We start from the raw sequence: 22,575 nt of genomic DNA, 5'->3' as shown, positions 1-22,575 counted from the left end.
TTTGAGGTGTAGGCCGCAAGCTAAATAGCATAGACTGTGTTTTGTCCTCGTTGACAAGGAATTTATTTGCTGCAAACTATTCAGAGGTCAAACTTAGGCTACTTTCCACTGCAGCTACCGGTACAAGCTGCGTTACATCTGCACCCTTACTTAGAATGGTGGTATCGTCTACATACAAATATGCATCACAGTTGAGGCTGAAGGGCAGGTCGTTGATGGCAATGAGAAACAGGAGAGGACCCAATACTGAGCCATGAGGTACTCCACAGTTAGTGGATAGGACAGAGGACCAGGTATTGCCTATGTAAACTGCCTGTCTTCGATCAGCAAGGTATGTCCTGAATAGGCTGAGGCTCGCACCACGGATACCATAATACTCCAGCTTTTGGAGGAGGATGCCATGGTCAACACAATCAAAGGCCTTGCTTAGGTCAATAAAAGTGGCCCAAGCAGCCTCTCGACTTTCAAAACAATTGAAGACTGTGCGGACCATGGCATCGATGGCCCCCGTAGTAGAGCGTCCAGTCCTGAAACCAAATTGTTGTTCGTTGAACAGAGCATGATACAAAAAAAAATTCTCACCTGGTTATAGATCACATGTTCGACTACCTTAGCCAAAGTCGGTACCAGACTGATAGGCCGATAACTCTGGGGACTAGCTTTATCCCCCTTTTTGAAAATCGGACAGATCTTTGACAATTTTAAAAATTTAAGTGTCCTTCCTGAAGACAGGCATTTATGCATACTGTGAGAGGGGAAAACACACAGGAGGAGGTCCCTCTTTGATGAACCAGTGAGAAATGTCATAAATATCTTTTGTTTTTGAGTTTTTCATTTTCCTAATTGCCGATAGGACTTCATCACAAGTTACATAACTAAATCTGAACTATGCATTTGTTTGAGGAGCACTCTTTAGAATTAATTGTTGTCGTGGTAGCGTAGATAAAACATACTCCTCAAGGAGGAGTATGAACATAGAGGAGTATATTGTTTTATCTATGATCGTGGTAACAAAATGTTGAAACAGGGGAATAGGCGAAGGAATACAGTAATGAATGACCAATCCATATCAAGTTATCTTGTCTCGCAGCTCCATGGGAAGACACGTTACCGACCAACGAATCTAAATCAAATAAACATAACTAATAAAAATAAAAATAAAAGAGAATTCCCTATTTCCATTATTTTCATTCCACTTTCCACTATTCCAGTCCTTCACTTCCAATAACTAAAATCGCTAAAATGTTAGTTTAGTTTAGGTTTAGAATAAATAAACAAAGTTAAAGATGGACCATAATACGAATGGGCGAGCAATATTAGAACTCCTAAAGAGACCTGGTAATGATATTTGTGCTGATTGTAATTGCAAAAGTAAGTATATTCATGATAAAATTTGATTAATGCATGAAAACAATCATAATCATATTGTTTAGCCTATTTTTACAGACATATCGTTGACCATAAACATAGGCCTTGCCACCTGGCCTAGTTTAGTTCTCATATAAATTAAAAAGTAGGCCTACCCATAAAAAAATACGATTAGTTGGCCTGACTGATTGCCTTTAGGTGATAACCTATGTTACTAAATTTCATCTGAGGTTTAAAGTTCTACATGGTTCTACTAGGTAGGCTAAAAATGTAGCCAAAGTAGGCCTAAGTTTAGGGGCCTAGCAAAATTCTAGGCCTAATTTGTGATAGGACCTAGGCTCTAAGTGTTATTTCAGAAGAGGAATAAGAATAGGGCTGCACTTTACTTTAGGTCCTACACTCATTCGAATTAAAATATCTATAATTCGATACATCGTTTGGTTAGGTAAGGTTAACCTAACTTAGGCCTACTAAGTAAGTTAGGTTATAAAACGGGTTTGCCATGAACTAATTAAACAATTTTTATTTTAAAGTGGAAAGAGAAAGGCTGGCTGCCTTGATAGGCTCAGACAGCTTGTTGTAAAATTTCTTTCAATAAGTTATAATTTTAAGGAATGAGCTGTCGGCCCGTCCTACGTACGGGAATCAAGTCTATTAAAACTGTACCGTATATAGTTAACAATATTTCTTTTCCTAATTCAAGCATAAGTTTAGGCTAGTTTAAGCAGTTCAAAATTTATTGTAAAGAAATGCTGCCAAGACAAATTTAAACATGTGATAATTGTTATTTCCCAACCTTTCCTAAATAATTTGAGTAGAGATTCAAGAGAGATTCAAGAGAGATTCAAGAGATTTAAGAGAGAGATTCAAGAGATTTATTTATACCATTAAGTAAATAAATACAATAGGTAACGTCACTATTCTAAAATAAAAATAAAATAGTAACCTAAGTAGTAGAGTAACTTAGGTTAGGTGTAAAAAAATTTTCATAAGCTTTCTTTTAAAAGCTCTTGAGCTTCGATTCGTATACAGCAATGGTTAAAGAATCTTAGGCCTACTTATTTCCTATAGGCCTAATCAATGACAAAATCACAGATTAAATAAACTAACCTCATAGCTCTATAGAATATGGAATATTTTGATATTCAACCAGCTATAACAAATTAACTTAAGTTAAATATTCACTTATATGTTATTATTATATGCACTAAAACAAACTAAAGATTTTAAAGACTGCTAAAAAAATAAATAAGATTATCTAGTATTTGACTATGTCAATTCAAATAATCTGTCATCCTCTTACCGAATATCTATGATTAGCATTACACATAGGAGTATAAATAAGTCAACCCTACATACGTAATTTCATTATATGATTACCTGTGATGGTCAGTCTGTGATGAGATGTGTCCAGCTGTTCTTTCCTTCGTGTGAAGTGTGAATGGTAGTCCTGCCTCGTGGAAAATTCATGTAAATTAGCTTTTGTGTATGTAAGAACGGAGTAGATGTATAAATTTACGATTGTTCATAACTTATGTGTAGTCTGATGAAAAGTGGTATGCAGTGCTCCGCAGGGTCAGGCCCCAACATTGTGCGGATGACTTCCTTTTGTATTAGTAGAAGCCCATGAACAAGGGGGAATGGCCCCATCTTAGAATTCCATATTGAATATGAGACTAAAACAGCCCAAAATAGGTTAGTTTAAGATATTCAATGCTGACAAGAGGCATTTAATTTCCAGAATAAAAATGACACCCTCAAGATTTTTTTGCTTATATTTGTGATGTGAGATTTTCAACTTAATTTACTACTATCAAGGTGAATGCCAAGAAGTTTAACTGAGTGGTCTAACTGTCTTGAAGAGAGTGAGAATTCAATTTTATGGGTTTTGGATTGGTTACAGATGAGTTTATTTGCAGAAAACTAGTTTAAAACACTGTTTTCTGCTTAAAAATAAGTGCTTCTGAGAGCTTTGTTTGAGTTTAATCAGAATTAAAAATTGTAGTGTTGTCTGCATTTAACACCTAGTCAATAGGAATGTTACATGGAAGATCATTAATTGCGTCTATGAAAAAAAGGGACCCATATAATTTCATATGTAAGAATAGATTTCATTGTTGAGGTGTTGCCTTTCAGATTTACTTAGCAATTGAGTTATACTAAAAAAGAGGTTTCTGGTTGCCAAGGTAATCCTTAGTCGCCTGAATGGCGACCGGTTTCGACACATTTATTGTGTCAGTGTCAATCCATAAGACCTGGGTAATCGCTCTTAAGTAGGTCGTCAGAAAGTCTTCAAAACACACAAATAAAAAACAAACATTGATATTTTTACATTTTAAGCACACTACACACTGATTATCTTAACCATACAACTAGGCCTAATTATTACCATAGTGCAGCTGCGGGTTCAGGGTATAGGTCTACCCTCACATATTAGACTAGGCCTAAATGGTACGAGCAACAACCATAGGCCTATGTTGAACTTTGATTGATCACAACAACACACTCATCACCAAGCTGGAGTAACTTACTATGGCATCTGCGGTATCCAGCTTAAGTTTTTTTATTCATATCTGAAAGAGAGATCTCAATTCGTTGATGCAGGAGGCAGGGTGTCAATGAAATAAATACATTCTAAAGGGGTGTCAAGCTGCTTGTTTGCTCAGGTGTGCCACAGGGCTCAATTATTGGTCAACTTCTTTTATAGTTATCAATAATGACCTATCTGCCAATATAAAAGGTTCACCTTCATGTTTGCGGATGACACCAATTTTTGAGTGTTCATTCCAACGTTGATGATCTCATGTCAATAACAGAGCTTACCACTGATTCAGCTTACAATGTCCAATGCCAAATAGCCTTTTATATAACATAGTTATAATAACTCCGATGACGTGCGGTATGGGAAATATTTTGTAACAAACGCAATAGTCATTATTGATTTACACTTTTTTACTCATTAAACAATGCTAAATGCTCAAAATCTGTAAAATTTTACTCTATTTATTACAGTTAGATAAATTAGCTCAAGCCTTGAAAGTGTGATTTCGATGGGTTTTATCTAGTTAGTACTACAAATTAGATGAGTTCTTCAAAGAGCACACTACAATGAAAAATGAAGATGACAATCCCCTAGTTTTCTATGACTAAATAACCAAGGTGAAGAGGACCAAGGAAAAATACATTGTAAAAGGGATTGTCTAAAAGCCAAGCAGTTACCTTGTTTTAACATGAAGTGTTTAAGTGAGCTGGTCCTTGCCGATTCATTCAACTTATTGAACAATTTTATGCATTATCTCCCATAATTATTCTTTGATAATCCCTCTTATAATTATCTCCCATCATCAATAAAAACAAAACTTAATTAGTTAAAAAAAACACATTCTAGGCTAAATCATCTCTAACATTTTTTTACTGACCATCCATTTAATAACTTAAACAAAAAAAAGGCCTACTTGGTCTAACTTACGGTCTAACCCTAACCCACCCTAATTTAGACCTAACCTAACATGGTCGGCATCTTTGACCCCTTAACACCGGTGTTAAGAACAGTGGCAATGAAGAGGAAAGTAAGATGTCAGACTCTAGGCAGGCCTATATCCTTAAGGTATTGACATTATATTGTTTTTAATATACAAAATCTCTGTAGTGCTCAAATTAAAGTACGTTAGGGTTTATTCAGTTGAATGACATGCGATTGCAAAATATTTTCTGTTCCAGAACCAGAGTGGGCATCGTACAATGTAGGAATATTTATTTGTAAACGCTGCTCAAGAATTCATCAAGGTCTGGGAGCTCACATTTCCAAAGTAAAACATGTTAAGCTGGAAATCTGGGAAGATAGTGAGATAGAACGAATGCGAGAGGTTGGAAACAATGTTGCCAAAATGAAGTATGAATCTAGAGTACCGGCTTGGTACAGACGGCCTTTTGATGGAGATCCTCAGTAAGTCTATTAGTCACAAAATATACAGTTTTATGTTTTTGACCAAGGGCAGTTTTTAATGTCTTCGCCATAGTCCGGAACCATTTTACAAATAATTCAGGCTAGGACTAGATCGGCGAATCACTGTCACATGGCTTAAGTTTTTGGTGATTGGCGTTATTAGAATCCAAAACAATGGAGACAGATTTTTTTAAACTTTTTTTGTGTTCCTGGAGTAGGATAATAAAACATACAATGGCAGATTTGTCATTTATCAAACCATTACACTTAACTCTAACCTAAATTCTTTTTTAAGGCCGGAATAATTTCTTAACTTAATATTTGATCTTACCACAAACATAGGTTCCTCAACTCCCAGGTACTAATTTGTTATTATAAATTTAAATTCAGCTTGAGTGGAACAATCAAGTCAAATCAAATCAAATCATTTATTATCATGGACATTTACATGCATTGACATTGTCAGTGGATCAGAACATCAAATTTCAATGTTCATTGTCTAAATAATCAGAGGTAACTTGAGTATGAGTCTGTTGTACAAATTCCTTTTAACTACAGGGTTAACAATCACAATAGACTATAAACAATTAACAAATGAACAAAGTTAATAATTAACAAAGTTGAAGAAAACACTTACTTACATACTTTCCGTGTCCGGAAATCAGACTTCGCTGTTCCAAAAATTAGCTACCGAAATGGCTTTGTCATTCGCTTGTAAAAGATCATCTAATGTGCAAGACTGGTCTAGACATTAACATACCAGATGGCCAGGATCCTGAACAGCACCACACGCGCACAAGATGTTCTCTTCGTCTGGTAAGAGACCCCATTTCTGCATGTTTGTCTTGCATTTTGGTACCTCGACCCTGATTCGATTTAGGGTCTTCCACACCGTGTAATGAAGGCCTCCACCAGGAGCCAGTTCCTCCCTGGCTGGTATGTGAGGGTTACTCAACATGGCCTCCCACCTTGCCACCCGATTGCTTGAGAGTTCTTTCTGGACCGAAGCTGTCGCTCTGCAGGTTGGTGGCCGTGTAATGGGTTACGAGGGTCTGTCTCTTGCTTAGTCCTGCAGAAAACAAAAATAGACTATATAGAAATAATTTACAGATTTAGATGCAAAGTTACAGACTTATCACAGGTCCTGAGGTACATCCTGAGGTTTAATATCCTGAGGTACAAACTTTTAAACCAAACACATGAGACTTATCTGCTAAATTTCATTAAATGTTATTTGGAAACTACCCAGGCCACTGCTGGAAGACTGGATTTGTGCCAAATACCAAAGAGGAGAGTTCATGAGCAACGATCAACGGCCGAGCTACATGTGTGGCAATCTGGAGGGTTATCTGATGAAGAAGGGAAAAGAGGACGATGCATGTCGGCCTCGCAAGTTTGTGCTGGAAGATGACACCCTGAGGTACTATGTAAAAGAGGTAACAATCTGTTAATTCCACTGTTCCTTTGGTCGTTCGTTTTTAGCGTATTTCCTTATAGGGAAGTAACTATTTTTATAGTTAATTTGTATTTACACAGTGCTTGATTTGTAAAAAATGGGCGCTGGAACTTTAACCTACCAGGAATTATGACCCCCCCCCTCCCACCTATGCACCCTCATCAAATAATTGAGAAGTACTGGAGCGCCGTTCTGCCGCAAATCGAGCGCTCTATTTCCAACTCAAAGAAACTTTCATAGTATTTCCAAGTGTTATGGGTGTGAATCAGCCACTTTTCCCCACACAGCAGCATTTAACTTGAGACAAGCTCGCTATTTGCCATAGTTGTGCCTGTAATAGGCCTACATAAAATCTTAAGTTATAGCAGTGAAAATTTTTCCTTTTGTATGTGTAGCTCATTTATTTAAAACGATTAATATTAAGATGTTTATTCATACTTTGATAATCTTGGTTCCAAAATATATTTATTAGACCTACACACTACAACGTATTTTAAAAGTGGTAAGCAGCAAGTTTACCAATGTAGGAGTAGTCTATTTAAGTTACAACAGTCAATTTTTAGATTAATTTAACACCTATGAAAAAAAAGTATTGAATAGTCCTTGTAGTCTTCTCAATTTATTTTCTATTGTAAAATCTGGAACACATTGGTTTAATGTTGTTGATGCTTAGATTGTGTTGATGTTGACTTAACATTTTTTTGTGATTTTTCTTTGCTGTTTGGATCGGCCTATAATACTAGAGGACAAGCTATTTTTTTTTCTAAATAGAATCTTTGATTTGGTTCAACAATTTCACACAACAATTTCAAAGTAAATACAGTAGTAAATAACAAAATACACTAAACATTAACTGAACAGAACTAACCTAAAAATTGTATTCATCAGGTCTATAAGAATGGCAAATCTAAAAGAGAGTATATTTAGGTTATGCTATAATCTAATTTGTGATCTGGCAAGACACTGACCAGCACATGCTGCATCACAGAGAATATACTTCTTCGATGTTTTTATTGTTAATCGTTGTTTCAGAACAAGGAGCCAAAGGTAGTGATCCGACTGGGTGATCTAAATGTGTCGTTTATCTCGGACAGATGGTCAGAGCGCAATGGTCTACAGCTGATTTTGCTGCGCACTGGGCTACAGCTGACATATCTGCGCGATGGTACGACACGGCATATCTTCATCTACCACGACGACCTGCAAACCATCATACACTGGTATCAGGCAATTCGCTACTTCAAACTGCAGCAGTTACAAGTAGCCTTTCCTGGAGCACATGAAGATGATGTATGAGCAAATACTTTCTCATTACTCTATGTAGCCATACTATCTGAGCACCAATATTAATTAATTTTGAGTCTAGGAGAATCACACCTTAATGAAGATTTGAGTGGATTTTGGCCTGTGTCTAGTCATCTGAATGACAGATTGCACAATATAACAGACATACAATGCATGTAATACACAAAATACAATTTGAATAAGACTAATAGTACTGGTAGCGTCCTGCAGTTAGCTCACGCTAAAATTCAAATATCCCCAAACGAGTTACATTGCTACACAGCTTCTTTATTATTGAAAACCTAAACAATGAGCTCTAACTAAAAAAATCGAGATCCAAATAAACTCTTTGACTGTATACCCCTTTTAACCAAAACTTTATCTCAAACATTTCTACGGAAAGGGCCTAACCTTTAGACCAGTACTCACTTGACCTTTGGGCACCCTGCTCAGCTGACTGACCCCTTTCTCTACCTCTGGTGGTCTACTGGGTGCAAGACCGCTCAGTGTTTAAATGAAAACCTCCCAGTAATAAAACAATCTGACCACAGGTCTTTAACATAGCTCGTCTAGTATATCTTCCATTGCATTACGTCATGTTTCAGCTTGTAGGGTTGCTGACACAAGACTTCATCAAGGAAGGGTGGTTATGGAAGACTGGACCGAGGATAACAGATTCCTACAGGAAACGGTGGTTCACACTCGACGGCCGGAAACTCATGTATCATGAAGACAAATTGGTGAGTTAAGTAGGAAAGGTCTCATAGCCCCAATGCATATTTAATTCTAATAGCTCTAGGGAATTTCAATTCATAATGGCCAATGAAAAAATGACATAAAAAGATAGCAAAGACAGCATTATTTAAACTGGTCTGATAAATAAATAAAATTTGTCCTCAAAAATACCTAACATAACATTTCTTAAAATTAGGGTTGGACGAGATTGGATTTTTAGTTTGATTTTTTATTTCCCATAAAATTTTGAGATGAGATCGTGACGGGATTTCCCTTCTCATACATAACGGGAAATGCACGTGCCACATTTTAACCTGATTTTTTAACATTTTTAAATACCTATTGATTTATGACAGACTGGTTAAATACAAAAATAATAATACGAGGGCTATCCAGAAAGTAGATTACGTTTTTGTCTGTATCCGCTAGGGGCGGGGCTAGCGCGACCATCTTGGTGTTAGTTCATTATGCAGCTCAGTCGGCATCTAGACGTGCTAGTAAGAGGTTTCTGCTGTACTCCGTTGAGTTACTGTGACAGTTTAAAATGTCTGTGTTAATTGAAAATGCCACGAACTGTGAAGTGTTCGTAATCCATTCTGTGTGTGTAATCCATCCCTCCTTAAAATTTTCTTATAGTTGATCTTAAGGCTCAATTAGTTTATAAAGGAGTATTTTTTTATATATATTCAATAGTAACAAGACCAGGGTTTGGACTGTTTCCTTTCAAATCTTTAACAAATGCCCTTAGCACCGAAACACAAAAACAAATAAAATACATGTTTCACGCATGATAAAATATTTTTGACATTGTTCTTATTCTTCATTACTTGTATTGTAAGTCCAAGTTATGAGATGAAATATGTGGCTTTGCTTTCAGTGTTAGTCTATGTGACATCATAAAATAAAGTCTCTGAGTCAGTGTTCCTACTCAATATTTATCTAAACCACTGTCAACAAATGTCAAACAAACGTCAACATTCTCTTGATTTCATGTTGAGTCTAATTTGATTATCTTAAGTCAAGTCACTGGTTATATCGAAGATTTACTAAGTTGTTGATTTAGAGTCACCCAAGCCAGCAAATGGGTATGAATCACTTCCAAAAACCAAATGTTTATCTGATTTTTAATTTGGTTTATTTATCTTTCCTTCACTCGAATAGATTTGAGTCATCAAGTAGGCCTAAGATTAATTCACTTACATTGACCTTGTACAGTCAACAAAACAATCAATCCAATCAATTAAATGCCAGCTTAGTGAGATCTTTTAAGTTCCTTTGTGAGGTGTTTAGTTCCGGTTAGAGTAACCTAGCCCAAACTTACTGCCTTTTGCTCGGACAGCTTGAGACATCAAGGGTTCTCACGCCAAACTGTCGCTGTCGCTCACTACTACTTTTCAGCATTCGGGAGATACTATTGCGTCGATCTACAACAAACGACACGAGTACAACATGGTGTACGTTGACACACCGAATACTGATCACCACTATGTCGCACGACAACACGGTATCAGCACAGCGACGCACTGACAAAGAACTAGTCAATTCTAACTAAAATGCAAAAACGAACGAAAATACGAATTGGAATGGGATCTAAAATATGGGGCCTGCGCCTAGGCTTAATGAAAAAACAAAAAATTCATTTATAGAAACTTATAGGCGACAATCCAGAGATCACGTCGGTCCGTCATAACCTGCCACCTGATTCAGTTCATCTCCAGTCCTGCCTGTGGCAATGTACACACGTGAATTGATAGGCCTATCTGTAATCTTTTTGTGTTAAATGTTTGTAACGTATTCTGATGACACCTCCAGAAGTAGATCCTTTTACAAGCCTGACGATGGTGGAGTTAAAGAACGGCCAAAATATGTGTAGCAAATAAAATTTGACACTACCGGGTACCGCACAACATCCAATTCCCTTACATTGCAGTACATGTTGAGGATTGTCTGACATGATGCGTTTTAGAAGTAATCTTACTTAATTGCGAATAGCAAAATGTTGTTGGTGTTGATAGTGAACTACTTAAAAACACTTTTTCTATCTTCTGATTGACTCTTTAAACTAGTCCTATACGAGTACAAATTATCAGTGTTTTGTAACATGACATTTTATTATTCATTTAAAAGCTTTTGGACTGTAAATTTTATCTGGAATTTTTTCAGGTTACTCTAGCTATTTTAAACCATAAAACAGCGACTTGGCTTTTGCTTTCCATTTCCCTTTTGCCATCCACTGGACATTTTATTTTTGCGGATCATTCAGATTTCTTTGATGAAGTAGGCCTACAATTGTTCAGAATTGACTTAATACACTGAAATAAGTTAAAGATTGGTCTGCATAGCAATAACAGATAAAGGCATGTGTCAATATATTGATTAATAGTTAATACAGAAATAAAGGCAATATTTATCTTTGGCTTTATTTGCCATTAGTCAGTTAAAAGGGACTTGTTTTAATGTTGTATTTATACAATTTACTAGCAGAGTACCCGTCCTTCGTACGGGAGTGGCATATAAGTATAAAATGCTTAGTACAGTTATACTCAAGCTTAGCTAAGCAATGAGGGAGGACAAAGTATGAAAAAATTGCTTCTTTAAATTTACGGTATACTATATTATTACACATCTACCATATGTTCTACCACTTCACCCAAACAATAGAAAAAACTAAATTATTAAAGATTCACAAAATATCACAAATTATTCGTGAAATTAAAAACATAAACATAACTGTAAACAGACAGTTCTCATTGTGTATCACAGTGTTTTGTTGCTGCTTAGTTCAAATTAGCTGTTTTCATAAATGAAAAAAAATAATAGTGCTGCATCCTGTTGGTAAATCTTATAACTTTTAATGCCTTTGCATATCATAGAACCAACCTTTTTAGTTCAAACAGCTGACTAAATTCTTTAATTCCATTTAAATATGAGTACTCATAAGGTTAACATGGGAAACTCGCTAGAGCCACTGGGGCGGAGCCCGAAAGGATTTTTGAGATAAAAATATGCCTATATTTTAATTGGGAATGTGAGCTATCATCATACCAAATTTGAGCCCAATCCATCCAGTAATTAATGCGTGATTGAACTTCAAACACACAAACAAACAAACAAACACACAAACTTTCACATTTAATATTAGTAAGATAACAAATTTAGTTTAGATATCATGTCTGGTACAGTAGGCAAAACGTATTGTTCTAAAAATGCCTGATTATCACAGTAGAATTCAAGTAAATTTTATACCTAAATTTATTTAATTATTTTTAAAAGAAACAGGGGTCTTCGTTTGACTATTTTTAGATATGACACGGTTTGTTTTCCTATTTAAAGCAAAAGACAAAATTTGTATTTATAAATTACTAGCTGTACCCGCGGGCTTCGCCCCGTTTAACTTAATAAGTATTCGCATGGCTCATTCACATCCTGGTTGAAGTTCGTTCGCTACGCTCACTCACCTTTAGGTTGGAGCTCGTTCGCTGCGCTCACTTGCCTTCAGGTAAGCTCGTTCGCTACGCTAACTCGCCTCAAGGTTGAAGTTCGTTCGCTACGCTCACTCACCTTTTGGTTGGAAATTAGCTGTTGTCATAAATTTAAAAAAAATTAATAGTGCTGCACCCTGTTGGTAATCCTTGTAACTTTTATGCTGTTGAACATCATAGAACAGAACCAACTTGTTTAATTGAGACAGCTGTTAAGATTCATTTATTCCTTTTAAATATGAAAAATCATAAGATTAACATGGGGAACTACAGAGCCACTGGGGCGGAGCCCGAAAGGGTTTTTGAGATAAGAATATGCTTTAATGTTAATCAGGAATGTGAGCTATCAGCATGCCAAATTTCAGCCCAATCCGTCCAGTAGTTTATGCGTGATTGAGCAACACACACACAAACATACACACAAACATACACACAAACATACACACAAACTCACAAACTTTCAGATTTATAATATTAGTAAGATCTCTCTTAAGCATTTTGCCCACATTTGAGTACATTTCAAGGTAGAGAATTTTCAAAGGGTTAAAGAAATTCCAGACCTCGTACATTTTTTTAGTACAAAAAACAATTTAGAGTACAGTAATATTTAACCACATTACCGATGTCCGGTTTTATCTAAGTAGCCTGAGACATTACATTATTATACTTAGGGTCTTTTCAAGATGAAGCAAGCTCATATGTAACACTAGGCCTACTGTAATATTCTTGGAATTCCCACTACTTTTCTTCTCATTTTTATGTGACCTACGATATTTTCGTAGCAACTGTTAACAATAGCAGGAAAAATCGTCGATCTCACCAAGTATGAATTAAAACGGTTGACCCTTTATGAACTCCACACCTACTATCAATTGTGACTTATTATTAAGGTATTAAGGTTGTATACTTCTTGACTATAATCATCACATATTTCAGGACGCACATCCCAAAGGTGAGATATTCCTGGGTCACATGCTAGACGGCTACAGTGTGCGGGTGGGTGTACAGCCGGGTGCGCGAGACCAAGGATTCTCGTTCACGCTGCGCACGCCCGAGCGCTGGTATAACCTGTCGGCCAACACTGCGCCGGACCGCGACTCGTGGATTAGCGCAATAGAGAGTGTCACAGCTCGGCCCCTCAGCGTTCACGACAAAACCTGTGAGTTGGCCTACCTGTTGCGCAATGTTGTATCGTGATAATCGATACAAATTAGTATGTCAGTTGTTATAGTGCTCACTTTAAAATCTAAAGGTTGCCGGTTGGTTCTAAGGAAAGCCAGTTTTTATGGTTCAAAATTGAGCCTAGCTATCCTTGATTATTGGGTTTTTAATAAATGAATCCTAGAAAATGAAATAGCTGGTCTTAGTAATTAAAGCTATACAAATAATTTTACACTACTTTATTCTCTACATTCATTCTTCTCCCAAATTCAACTTAAATTACTAAATATGTGGTGTGACCTTAAAAGCAAAGATAACAAAGATGGAAATTCAAAATTAAGAAACAGGCTGTTATGTTTATGAATAACCGGGATGGTTCTCTAAACTGTTGAGATGCTTAGAATTGAAAATGATAAATCTTTCCTCCCTTTCATCCATTCAAATTAATTGCAAATAAAGGATGAGTTGGTGGCTCAATGGGTAGCTTGACAGACTGTTACTGAATTTTACAGTTAGTTATGTGTTAGCTTACAACTTAAACCTTGTTTGTATTCTAAAGTTGACAACTTATCTTTAGCCTATTGCATTTAAAAGATAAGTATAGCTCAGTCTGTAGCACGAAAAACTGAGAAACCTAGATAGCGATGTCTTTGGTCAGCAGTCTGGTACCGCCACTAATATTTATTGGATCATCCATTATTTTACTAAGCCCGGCTCACCCCTTTGATTTTCTTGATAGGTTCCTGAAACCAATGTGGATGGCCAAATGCAAGGTTAAAAGAGGCTGGTAACCTTTTCCCAAAAAAGAAAGTGAACTCCCCTTCATAGATGGAAATTTATTTCAAGTTGGACTAAGTTAATAAGTCAATAAGGAGGATATCAGCTAGCTTAAGTGTAGGTAGGCCATAGAACATTCAGAAGAAACACTGGATGGACACATAATATTTCCTCCCCTGGGGGATTTTTCAGTGTCTATTCTGTATGTTCATAGCCTACCTACAGTTCTTAAAGGTAAGCCAGTTGCTATTCTCCTTATTACTCCTTATTCTACAATTCAAGATCCTGGCCTAGAGCCTTTCCTTGAACAAAACTTAATAAGTCAATAGCCATTATTAAATAAAGTTGATTTAGTTTTTCAATTAAACTCCAGCCTCTACAGTATGTATTATACACTACAGTATGAGAGCCTTAAAAATAAAAATTACCTGTTTAAAGATTACTGTATTCTTAACAATTGTTTGTAGGCTACTAAAAAATTACAATATTTAAATTCTGAAGCAATGTTTGGTATATCAGCTATTTTTACACTGATGTTTGGAATTCTGTTATCTGTTAAAATAACAATTTAATCAATTACTGGATGATCAAATATTTGACCCTTTGGACATTCTCCAGTCACTTGTAAGCCTTGCTTTTACTCTGTAAATGTTTTTCTTTTCTGAATTGCCTTGTTTACAGGCTTGCCTGTTACGTTTCCACTAACCAGTAGTACCCACATTAAAGACATTTTGAAGTAGTTTTGAAACAAATTACATGGTGTCTACTAAACCTGGTTTGAAAAATTCAAGGAGTTTTCCAGGAGAATTCAAGACAAATTCCTGAATTTTAAGAACTACTATCGGAACCCGTTCAACTAATCGCAACCCGCTAATAATAATTTATTATTACTATTAATGATTATTTTAATTTAAATCAAAACTTTTCCAAAGAAAAATATTTTATACAACATAATAAAACAGTAAAACTAATAGGTAAGGCATATCTTGCAGTCTAATCAACACAGGCAACCGATCGCGGCAAAACAGGTTCGCATATTTTATTATTTCAGCGACACCGATAATCGTCTCCCACGATCGCAGGAATACCCGTGAGCATATCCTGCGGTTTCGGCAACACCGATAATCGTTTTCCGCGATCGCGGCAATACCCGTGAGCATATCCTGCGGTTTCGGCAACACCGATAATCGTTTTCCGCGATCGCGGCAATACCCGTGAGCATATCCTGCGGTTTCGGCGACACCGATAATCGTCTCCCGCGATCACGGCAATACCCGTGAGCATATCCTGCGGTTTCGGCAACACCGATAATCGTTTTCCGCGATCGCGGCAATTCCCGTGAGCATATCCTGCGGTTTCGGCAACACCGATAATCGTTTTCCGCGATCGCGGCAATACCCGTGAGCATATCCTGCAGTTTCGGCAACACCGATAATCGTTTTCCGCGATCGCGGCAATACCCGTGAGCATATCCTGCGGTTTCGGTAACACCGATAATCGTTTTCCGCGATCGCGGCAATACCCGTGAGCATATCCTGCAGTTTCGGCAACACCGATAATCGTTTTCCGCGATCGCGGCGATACCCGTGAGCATATCCTGCGGTTTCGGCGACACCGATAATCGTCTTCCGCGATCGCGGCAATACCCGTGAGCATATCCTGCGGTTTCGGCAACACCGATGATAATCGTCTCCCGCGATCGCGGCAATACCCGTGAGCATATCCTGCAATACCCGTGAGCACATCCTGCGGTTTCGGCGACACCGATAATCGTCTCCCGCGATCGCGGCAATACCCGTGAGCATATCCTGCGGTTTCGGCGACACCGATAATCGTCTCCCGCGATCGTGGCAATACCCGTGACCATATATCGCGGTTTCGGCAACACCGATAATCGTCTACCGCGATCGCGGCAATAACCGTGAGCATATCCTGCGGTTTCGGCGACACCGATAATCGTCTCCCACGATCGCGGCAATACCCGTGTGCATAGGCCTATCCTGCGGTTTCTGCGACACCGATAATCGTCTCCCGTGATCGCGGCAATACCCGTGAGGATATCCTGCGGTTTCGGCGACACCGATAATCGTCTCCCACGATCGCGGCAATACCCGTGAGCATATCCTGCGGTTTCGGCGACACCGATAATGGCGATAATCGTCTCCCGCGATCGCGGCAATACCCGTGAGGATATCTTGCCGTTTCGGCGACACCGATAATCGTCTCCCGCGATTTCGGCAACAAAAGCAACAGTGTTTGGTTAGCCGACGATTCCGATGACCGGGCTGTGGATTCCCGGAGGTTCGGGTGGATTCCTGGAGTTTTCCAGGACATTTCAAGGTAAGATAAAATTCCCGGAGTTTTCCCGGTTTTCCCGAATTTCCCGGAGAGTAGACACCATGAATTAGTTTATTTTTTGATGGTTTCTTTAAAATAATCTCTTTTTTGACATTATTTTTGTTTAATAACTACACATATTTCAATAAATTTAAATTGTAGCTTAGTTTACATCAAACAATATAGAACATAACATTTCTGCATTCTTCAGGTGATCTTGAGTCTTAACAATTTTTTGTTTTTATTTCAGTGTGTGCTCGACTTACGCGTAAGAATACTAGATGGAGTATTTATAGATCGTCTTGAGGTAAATATTAGTAGTCTTAGCGATTTAAATGTTATCAATCAAATAAATTATTTTACAATAATTTGATAAAACAATATTCATTAAAAATTACATTAAATTTTGGTACTATCCCGAGGCCACTTATTTCACAGGGATCTTTTTACTGGAAACCAAAAGTAACAACATAATCGAATAGAACATACTTTAATTGATATGATTACGATTAGCGGCCTTAGAGTTCTGCCTCCCAGAATGCAGCGATGTCGGTGAGGATCGAGTTGAATGCGTCGCCGCCGCTAGCTGTCACATGTACTTCGCCAAGTAGGTATACAGCGTGCTGCGGCGGTTATGTCAGGTTGGTTGTCATAAATATGTCTGTAGGACTTTCCTGGTTTCGTTATGAATCAAAAGATCCCAGATGAGTCTTACTTTCGCACACCAAATCCTCTCCAATTAGGCCAAGTCAGGTCGTTGACCAGAGCGTGTGCAATACCTGTCACGGCGCTTCTATGGGTCAGTTTCCTGAGTGATGACTCATATAGTATCGTTTGATTCATAACGAAACGAAGAAAGTCCTAGATAACCGCCGCAGCGCACTGTATAAGAGTTGGCCTCCGGATAATACCAAAGTACCAAATAGCTTGAGTGAACATTCAGAACATCAGAAGGTTGCCGGTTCAATCTAAAAAAAGGTGACTAGCTTTTTCACTATTATTATTATTAAATTCAAACTATTTGGTTTGTAGCCCCATGACATCATGATAATGGAATGGTTTTTTATTTAATAAATTTACTTACTTGTATACTTGTGATGATGCCACTAGTAGCTTTCCAGCCGTGGTTGTTAAAGATCTTATTCAGTTATAAGGCCTAGTTTTTCTTATTCTTCTAATTTGTAGTAGGCCTTTTCTATTCAGTAGTTCTTGAGCCTTTTCTTGAAAATGTTTTTATTTTGGCAGCTTCCTATGGGAGCACTCACGACGTCCAAAGATATAAGCATTGACTATTGGAGTTGTTGTATTAATAGTCAAAGATATAAGTCAGTGCCACAACGTCCAAAATATAGTTTTTGAGCTGTCTCACAAAGTCCAATACAACTATTCGACTGTTGCACGAGGTCCAAATTTCATCATGTCCAAAAGTTCAGTAACTGCAAAAAACATAGTCTTTCTACAAGCTTTGGACGTCATGGGATTGGTCGTCGTGCAACAGCGCACTTTACACTCTTCATAACTTAGAGTAGCACCACGTTCAAAACTGCTGCCAGTTGCACAACGTCCAGAGCTGCTGCATATAGAGCAACGTTAAATAGGTTCGGTTAGGTTTAGTTACTAAATCTACAGACGGTAAAACAGAATTCACAGTGTGCAGGCGCTCTGGACGTCGTGGGACAGCTCTGCCCTATTGGATGTGGTGCAATTGCTACTTTTTTAAGAGTTTAATGTGCGCTGTTTCACGACGACCAATCTCATGACATCCAGAGCTTATAGAAACACTAAGTTTATTACAGTTACTGTACTTTTAGACACAGTGAGATTTGGACGTCGAGAAACAGCTCAAAAACTATTTTGGACGCCGTGAAATGCATTCCTTCATATGTCTTCTTAAGACATAAGTCTTAAGACATGTCTTAATATTCTGGCAGTTTATTAAATATTTTACTTGCTGAGTGATGTGGTCTGGCCATTACCAATATAATTCAAATGTATGTGGTTTTGTTGCCTGGTGTTGTTATAAAAATATATAATTAAAATGTTACAAATCTAATCTTAAAGTGTAGAAAATTTATTTTTAATAAAATTAGTAATTATGAAATATAATTGGAGGATTGCAACTTAAAGACTAGGGTTGATAACAATGTGTCTAAATATAGTAGAAAAGTCTACGACTATGATATCAGTACTTGCATGCAGAAACTTTTTGTATCTGTCTTATATAAGACAGTCTCTTCTACATAAAACCCCTCATTGATTTAAATCATTCCAGAGTCAAAAGCGAAGTACTGAGACTGCTCCCAAGTGTTTCCTTTCTGTTCTATTTCATTCTTCTATTCTATTTTGATGTCAAAATTTTGTTGTTGAATCAATATATTGTCAATATATTATCAATATATATATCAATATATATAAATACTTACTCTCTTTGCTTTTTCAGATATTGATCAGTAAAGAGAAGAACCATAATATCACTTTTCTAGAGAGAGGTATATGGCTTAAGTAGAACAGCTCGACCAAATTGTTGTAAATGTCTATTACAGTTGTGGTACTGATCGTAGTATTTTAGACTTAAGGATCTGATTTCTTATAGGCTTTACAACAACAAAAATATCTGATTAATCACAAAACGAAACATATTTTATTTTTTAATGTAGGTTAGTATGTAGGCTATATATTATTTATCTGGAATAATTTTTATCAATTATACATAAAGTACTGAATGATCCTTATATTTTTTAGATTTTAAGTGAAAAATATAGTTTTTGTCATGCTGCAGAGAAAAAAAGTTCTTTTAATACATGCATTGCGGGCTTAAGGTATGTCTCTTTTATATTTAAGGCAAAAAAGAATCGAGATTCGAGGGCTTCAGCTGTACATTTTTTGGCCTTATAAACTGGTCCGCTGATTAAAAAAAAATAGTTCCAATTTTAATAAGTATACTATTACCATTGTATTATTATTAAAATTGATTCGAGTTTACTACAATTTTACATTTCATTAGAGGAGTAGCCTACCTTTTGCATTTAACTTTCTGTGAAATGCTATCAGCTATAACTTTATTATAGCAAAACACCCATTTTGAGAGTTAGTTTGCCTCAAAAACTGGTGCAGTATGACAAAAAAATATCGTTCATTACATGGACCAAAGTCTTTTAAATCCTCACTAATTCCTAATTATTTTGCAACGACTGTTGGACTTGAGCTGGTGTTGACAAGAATCACTTTGGATACTAGTGATGGGATATTATTGCATGTGTATGGTTTTTACCTGTGATATTACTATAAAATCGACTATTTTCTTTTCAATACTACAAAAATATACTGTGTAAATAAAGTATTGTTAGGTAGATTTATCCTCGTTAAAGAAAATGAAAATCAATCTTTTGATGGATTTTTCAGAGATTGTTATGCAGAAACTAAGTGTGTTCAGTTTAAAGGACTAGGTATGTTAGTTGGGGTTTTATTTGTTGTATTACCGTTGAGAGATTAATTATAAGTCTACCAAAGTACTTATCATGAATACTAATGATTCCAATTGTAATTTTTGAAAAATATAACCAAAGTTGGTATTCTAAAAAAAATTGTTGCAGTTAAATATATTGAAATAGTCTTTTTAAAAAAATAGAAAGGAATCATCTAGGAGTATAATACCAGTAATTGGACTACATTCTTTGATGAATTGAACTGTTGATAGCTTTTAAGCATTGTGAGTCTCATATTGAATTTATCTTTTAAAGTAGAATCTCCTCTCTTTTATTTCATATTAGACATGCAGCAACTGTTTTAACCTGTAAACTGATTGTGAAAACAGCTCTATTGTAAGATAAAGATAATTTTTCAAGTGTTTACTGATAATTAATTTTTTTTACTGAATGAAAATTGAGCATGGTTATAAAACCATCTAGAGGCCTAATCTACTTCTTAGCTCTTTTAAATTATTTTCATGCCAAATCAGAAACTCTTCTGTAAGTTGTTGATAAAAGTTTAGGTTGTTTAACACTACCGAAATCCGAAACCCCACATAGGCTGACATTAACCGAAACCCCCGGTCTGTGAGAAATACGAAACTTTAAAGGGCTCCAGGGCCTCAATCTCTCATTATTTCCCTAAAGAGAAAGTTTCCTGCACAATTTCACGCTACGCTCTTTCCAATGACACCAAAAACATGACAATCGGTTCAGTAGTTTCGGAGGAGTAATTGTCACAAAAATCCTGCTTGCGTATTAAATAAGTATAGATTAAAAAAGCCAGCAAAAGACACAAAATATTTCAAATGAATCAACCCTGTCCACTAAACTATCAATCACAATTGCACGGGTTTTTTAATTAAAAAATATAATTGAATAATCAACTCACACAGGGTGCTATCATGTAAAATATTATTTTCTCCTTATTTTTTTGTTTCTGAGGTATTAGATGTGACCTTAATGTGCTATAACTTACAATGTTATGTTTTACAATAAGTTTCACTTGGTTAAAAAGTTGGTGTATTCGACAAAAATCATTAATTTACACCAGCGGGCGATCAACTCCTGCTGTCAGTGGTGATTCTACTATGTCCATTATTTTAGCATGGAAATGGTCCTCAATAATCTTTTGACTGATCTAAACCAGAAATGTTTGGCAAATGTAAGACAATTTTATTGTATTGTGTATTCACTTTTATATTTATATTGTTTATTTGTACATAGTCTCCAAACTTATACCTAAATAGGTTTAGTATTCAAAATGCGTACAATATTGTTACCCAATTCTAGTTGCCTTTTTTGTAGTTACTAATGTGACTATCGAATCATTAAGTTAAGAGATATTGATATATTTGTTCTGAATTGTGATGATGGGTTGTTTGAAATACAATTAATACTTTTTGAGCCTTGTTGGTCTTGGGGTAAAGAGCTTGAATTATTACAGTTAATTTTGGCACCAAAACTGGACAGAGTTTGTATGGTTTCCTCTACAAGCTATGAAAGTTGTAAAGTCCTTTAGTCCTTTTTGAAACACCCTGTACTTTGATGTGTGTTGTACTTTTGGACAAGTAACTTCCTCTAAAGCAGAATTAATTAATTATATTTTATTTACATTTTAAATACATTGTTTACGGTATGGTTATGAGTAGCAGATTAGATATATTATTATATTTGGGGGCTTTTAAATCATGAAGTAATAATTTGATATCTTGTTCATAAGAGGAACCTGCTTGACAAACAAAACAAAAAAAACTGTCTAAATGAATAATTTAAAATCTAAAGGCTCTTTGGAAATGTAACATTCAACAATCTTTCATCAGTAATTCTATCATACAATCCAGTTATATCTTGTTTGTTTTTATGGGGGATTTAAATTTGTGAATGAATTAGAAACAAAAACTAATAGTTTTTTTTCTTGTAGGCCTAGTATCCTTTTTTTTATAACCAATGTATAGTCCGTCATAAAATATTTATTATCAACAAGGTTGTATTGGAACATTGATTCACCTTAAGAGAAGTATCGTATAAATCCCCCATAAAAAGATATTTTATGCTCAATATTACCGTTGTTATGTAGGTTAGTAAGTAGAGCAATATTGTTATTCCCATTTTTTATGTATTTAAAATTTGTTTTATTGAATATAAAATCTATATACACATTTTTGTTTTGTTTAATTCCTCCACTTTTGAAAGATTACATTTAGTGCTGTAGTTTCAATTCAAAATGGTAAGTTATGATGACAACCTGCTTGCCTATTGGGTATTCCGTGTTGTGTAGGCAGGTAGAAAATAGGCTGAGAATATTAGACAATAACACAAACAACCAAACCTGTTAATACTGTCCATCCTTTATGTTTCTGTTCATAAATTTGTTCACTGATTCAGCAATTGTCCGTTTGACTGTAATTCCATAAATTGTTATGTATGAGTATGTTGCCTGTTTGATCAGTATTTATTGTTTTCCTGATTCGTGATTTTCCTATCCTTGGCTTTCAATTATCCAAGGTACTCATGCGATTACTCCGACCAAGAGATCTTGGTGTAAATTAAATGAAAGAA

At 36.2% G+C, this 22,575-nt stretch overlaps 1 protein-coding gene across 1 annotated transcript; it reads left to right on the top strand.

The window, feature by feature from the left end:
- The first annotated feature begins 1,227 nt into the window (after nucleotides 1–1,227).
- On the top strand, nucleotides 1,228–22,175 carry LOC129003132 (arf-GAP with dual PH domain-containing protein 1-like). The gene is made up of 8 exons (XM_054431375.1): nucleotides 1,228–1,371; nucleotides 5,089–5,314; nucleotides 6,564–6,750; nucleotides 7,803–8,060; nucleotides 8,660–8,794; nucleotides 13,208–13,430; nucleotides 16,797–16,853; nucleotides 18,987–22,175. Exons 1-7 carry the CDS (start codon nucleotides 1,287–1,289, stop codon nucleotides 16,850–16,852), a joined length of 1,170 nt encoding a protein of 389 aa, XP_054287350.1. The 5' UTR covers nucleotides 1,228–1,286; the 3' UTR covers nucleotide 16,853; nucleotides 18,987–22,175.
- The last annotated feature ends 400 nt before the right edge of the window (nucleotides 22,176–22,575 follow it).

The sequence above is a fragment of the Macrosteles quadrilineatus genome, unplaced genomic scaffold, assembly GCF_028750875.1.
Source record: "Macrosteles quadrilineatus isolate MER2022 unplaced genomic scaffold, UCM_ALF_1.0 Scaffold_9__3_contigs__length_116548681, whole genome shotgun sequence".
Classification (NCBI taxonomy): Eukaryota; Metazoa; Arthropoda; class Insecta; order Hemiptera; family Cicadellidae; genus Macrosteles; species Macrosteles quadrilineatus.
The sequence above is the reverse complement of the archived record's forward strand: the minus strand, read 5'-3'. Positions and strand labels throughout refer to the sequence as shown.

Coding starts and splice junctions, on each gene's coding strand:
- LOC129003132 (XM_054431375.1), top strand. CDS start 1,287: ATGGACCATAATACGAATGGGCGAGCAATATTAGAACTCCTAAAGAGA. Junction 8,061..8,659: donor CTGGAGCACATGAAGATGAT/GTATGAGCAAAT, acceptor GTCATGTTTCAG/CTTGTAGGGTTGCTGACACA. Junction 13,431..16,796: donor CAGCGTTCACGACAAAACCT/GTGAGTTGGCCT, acceptor TTTTTATTTCAG/TGTGTGCTCGACTTACGCGT.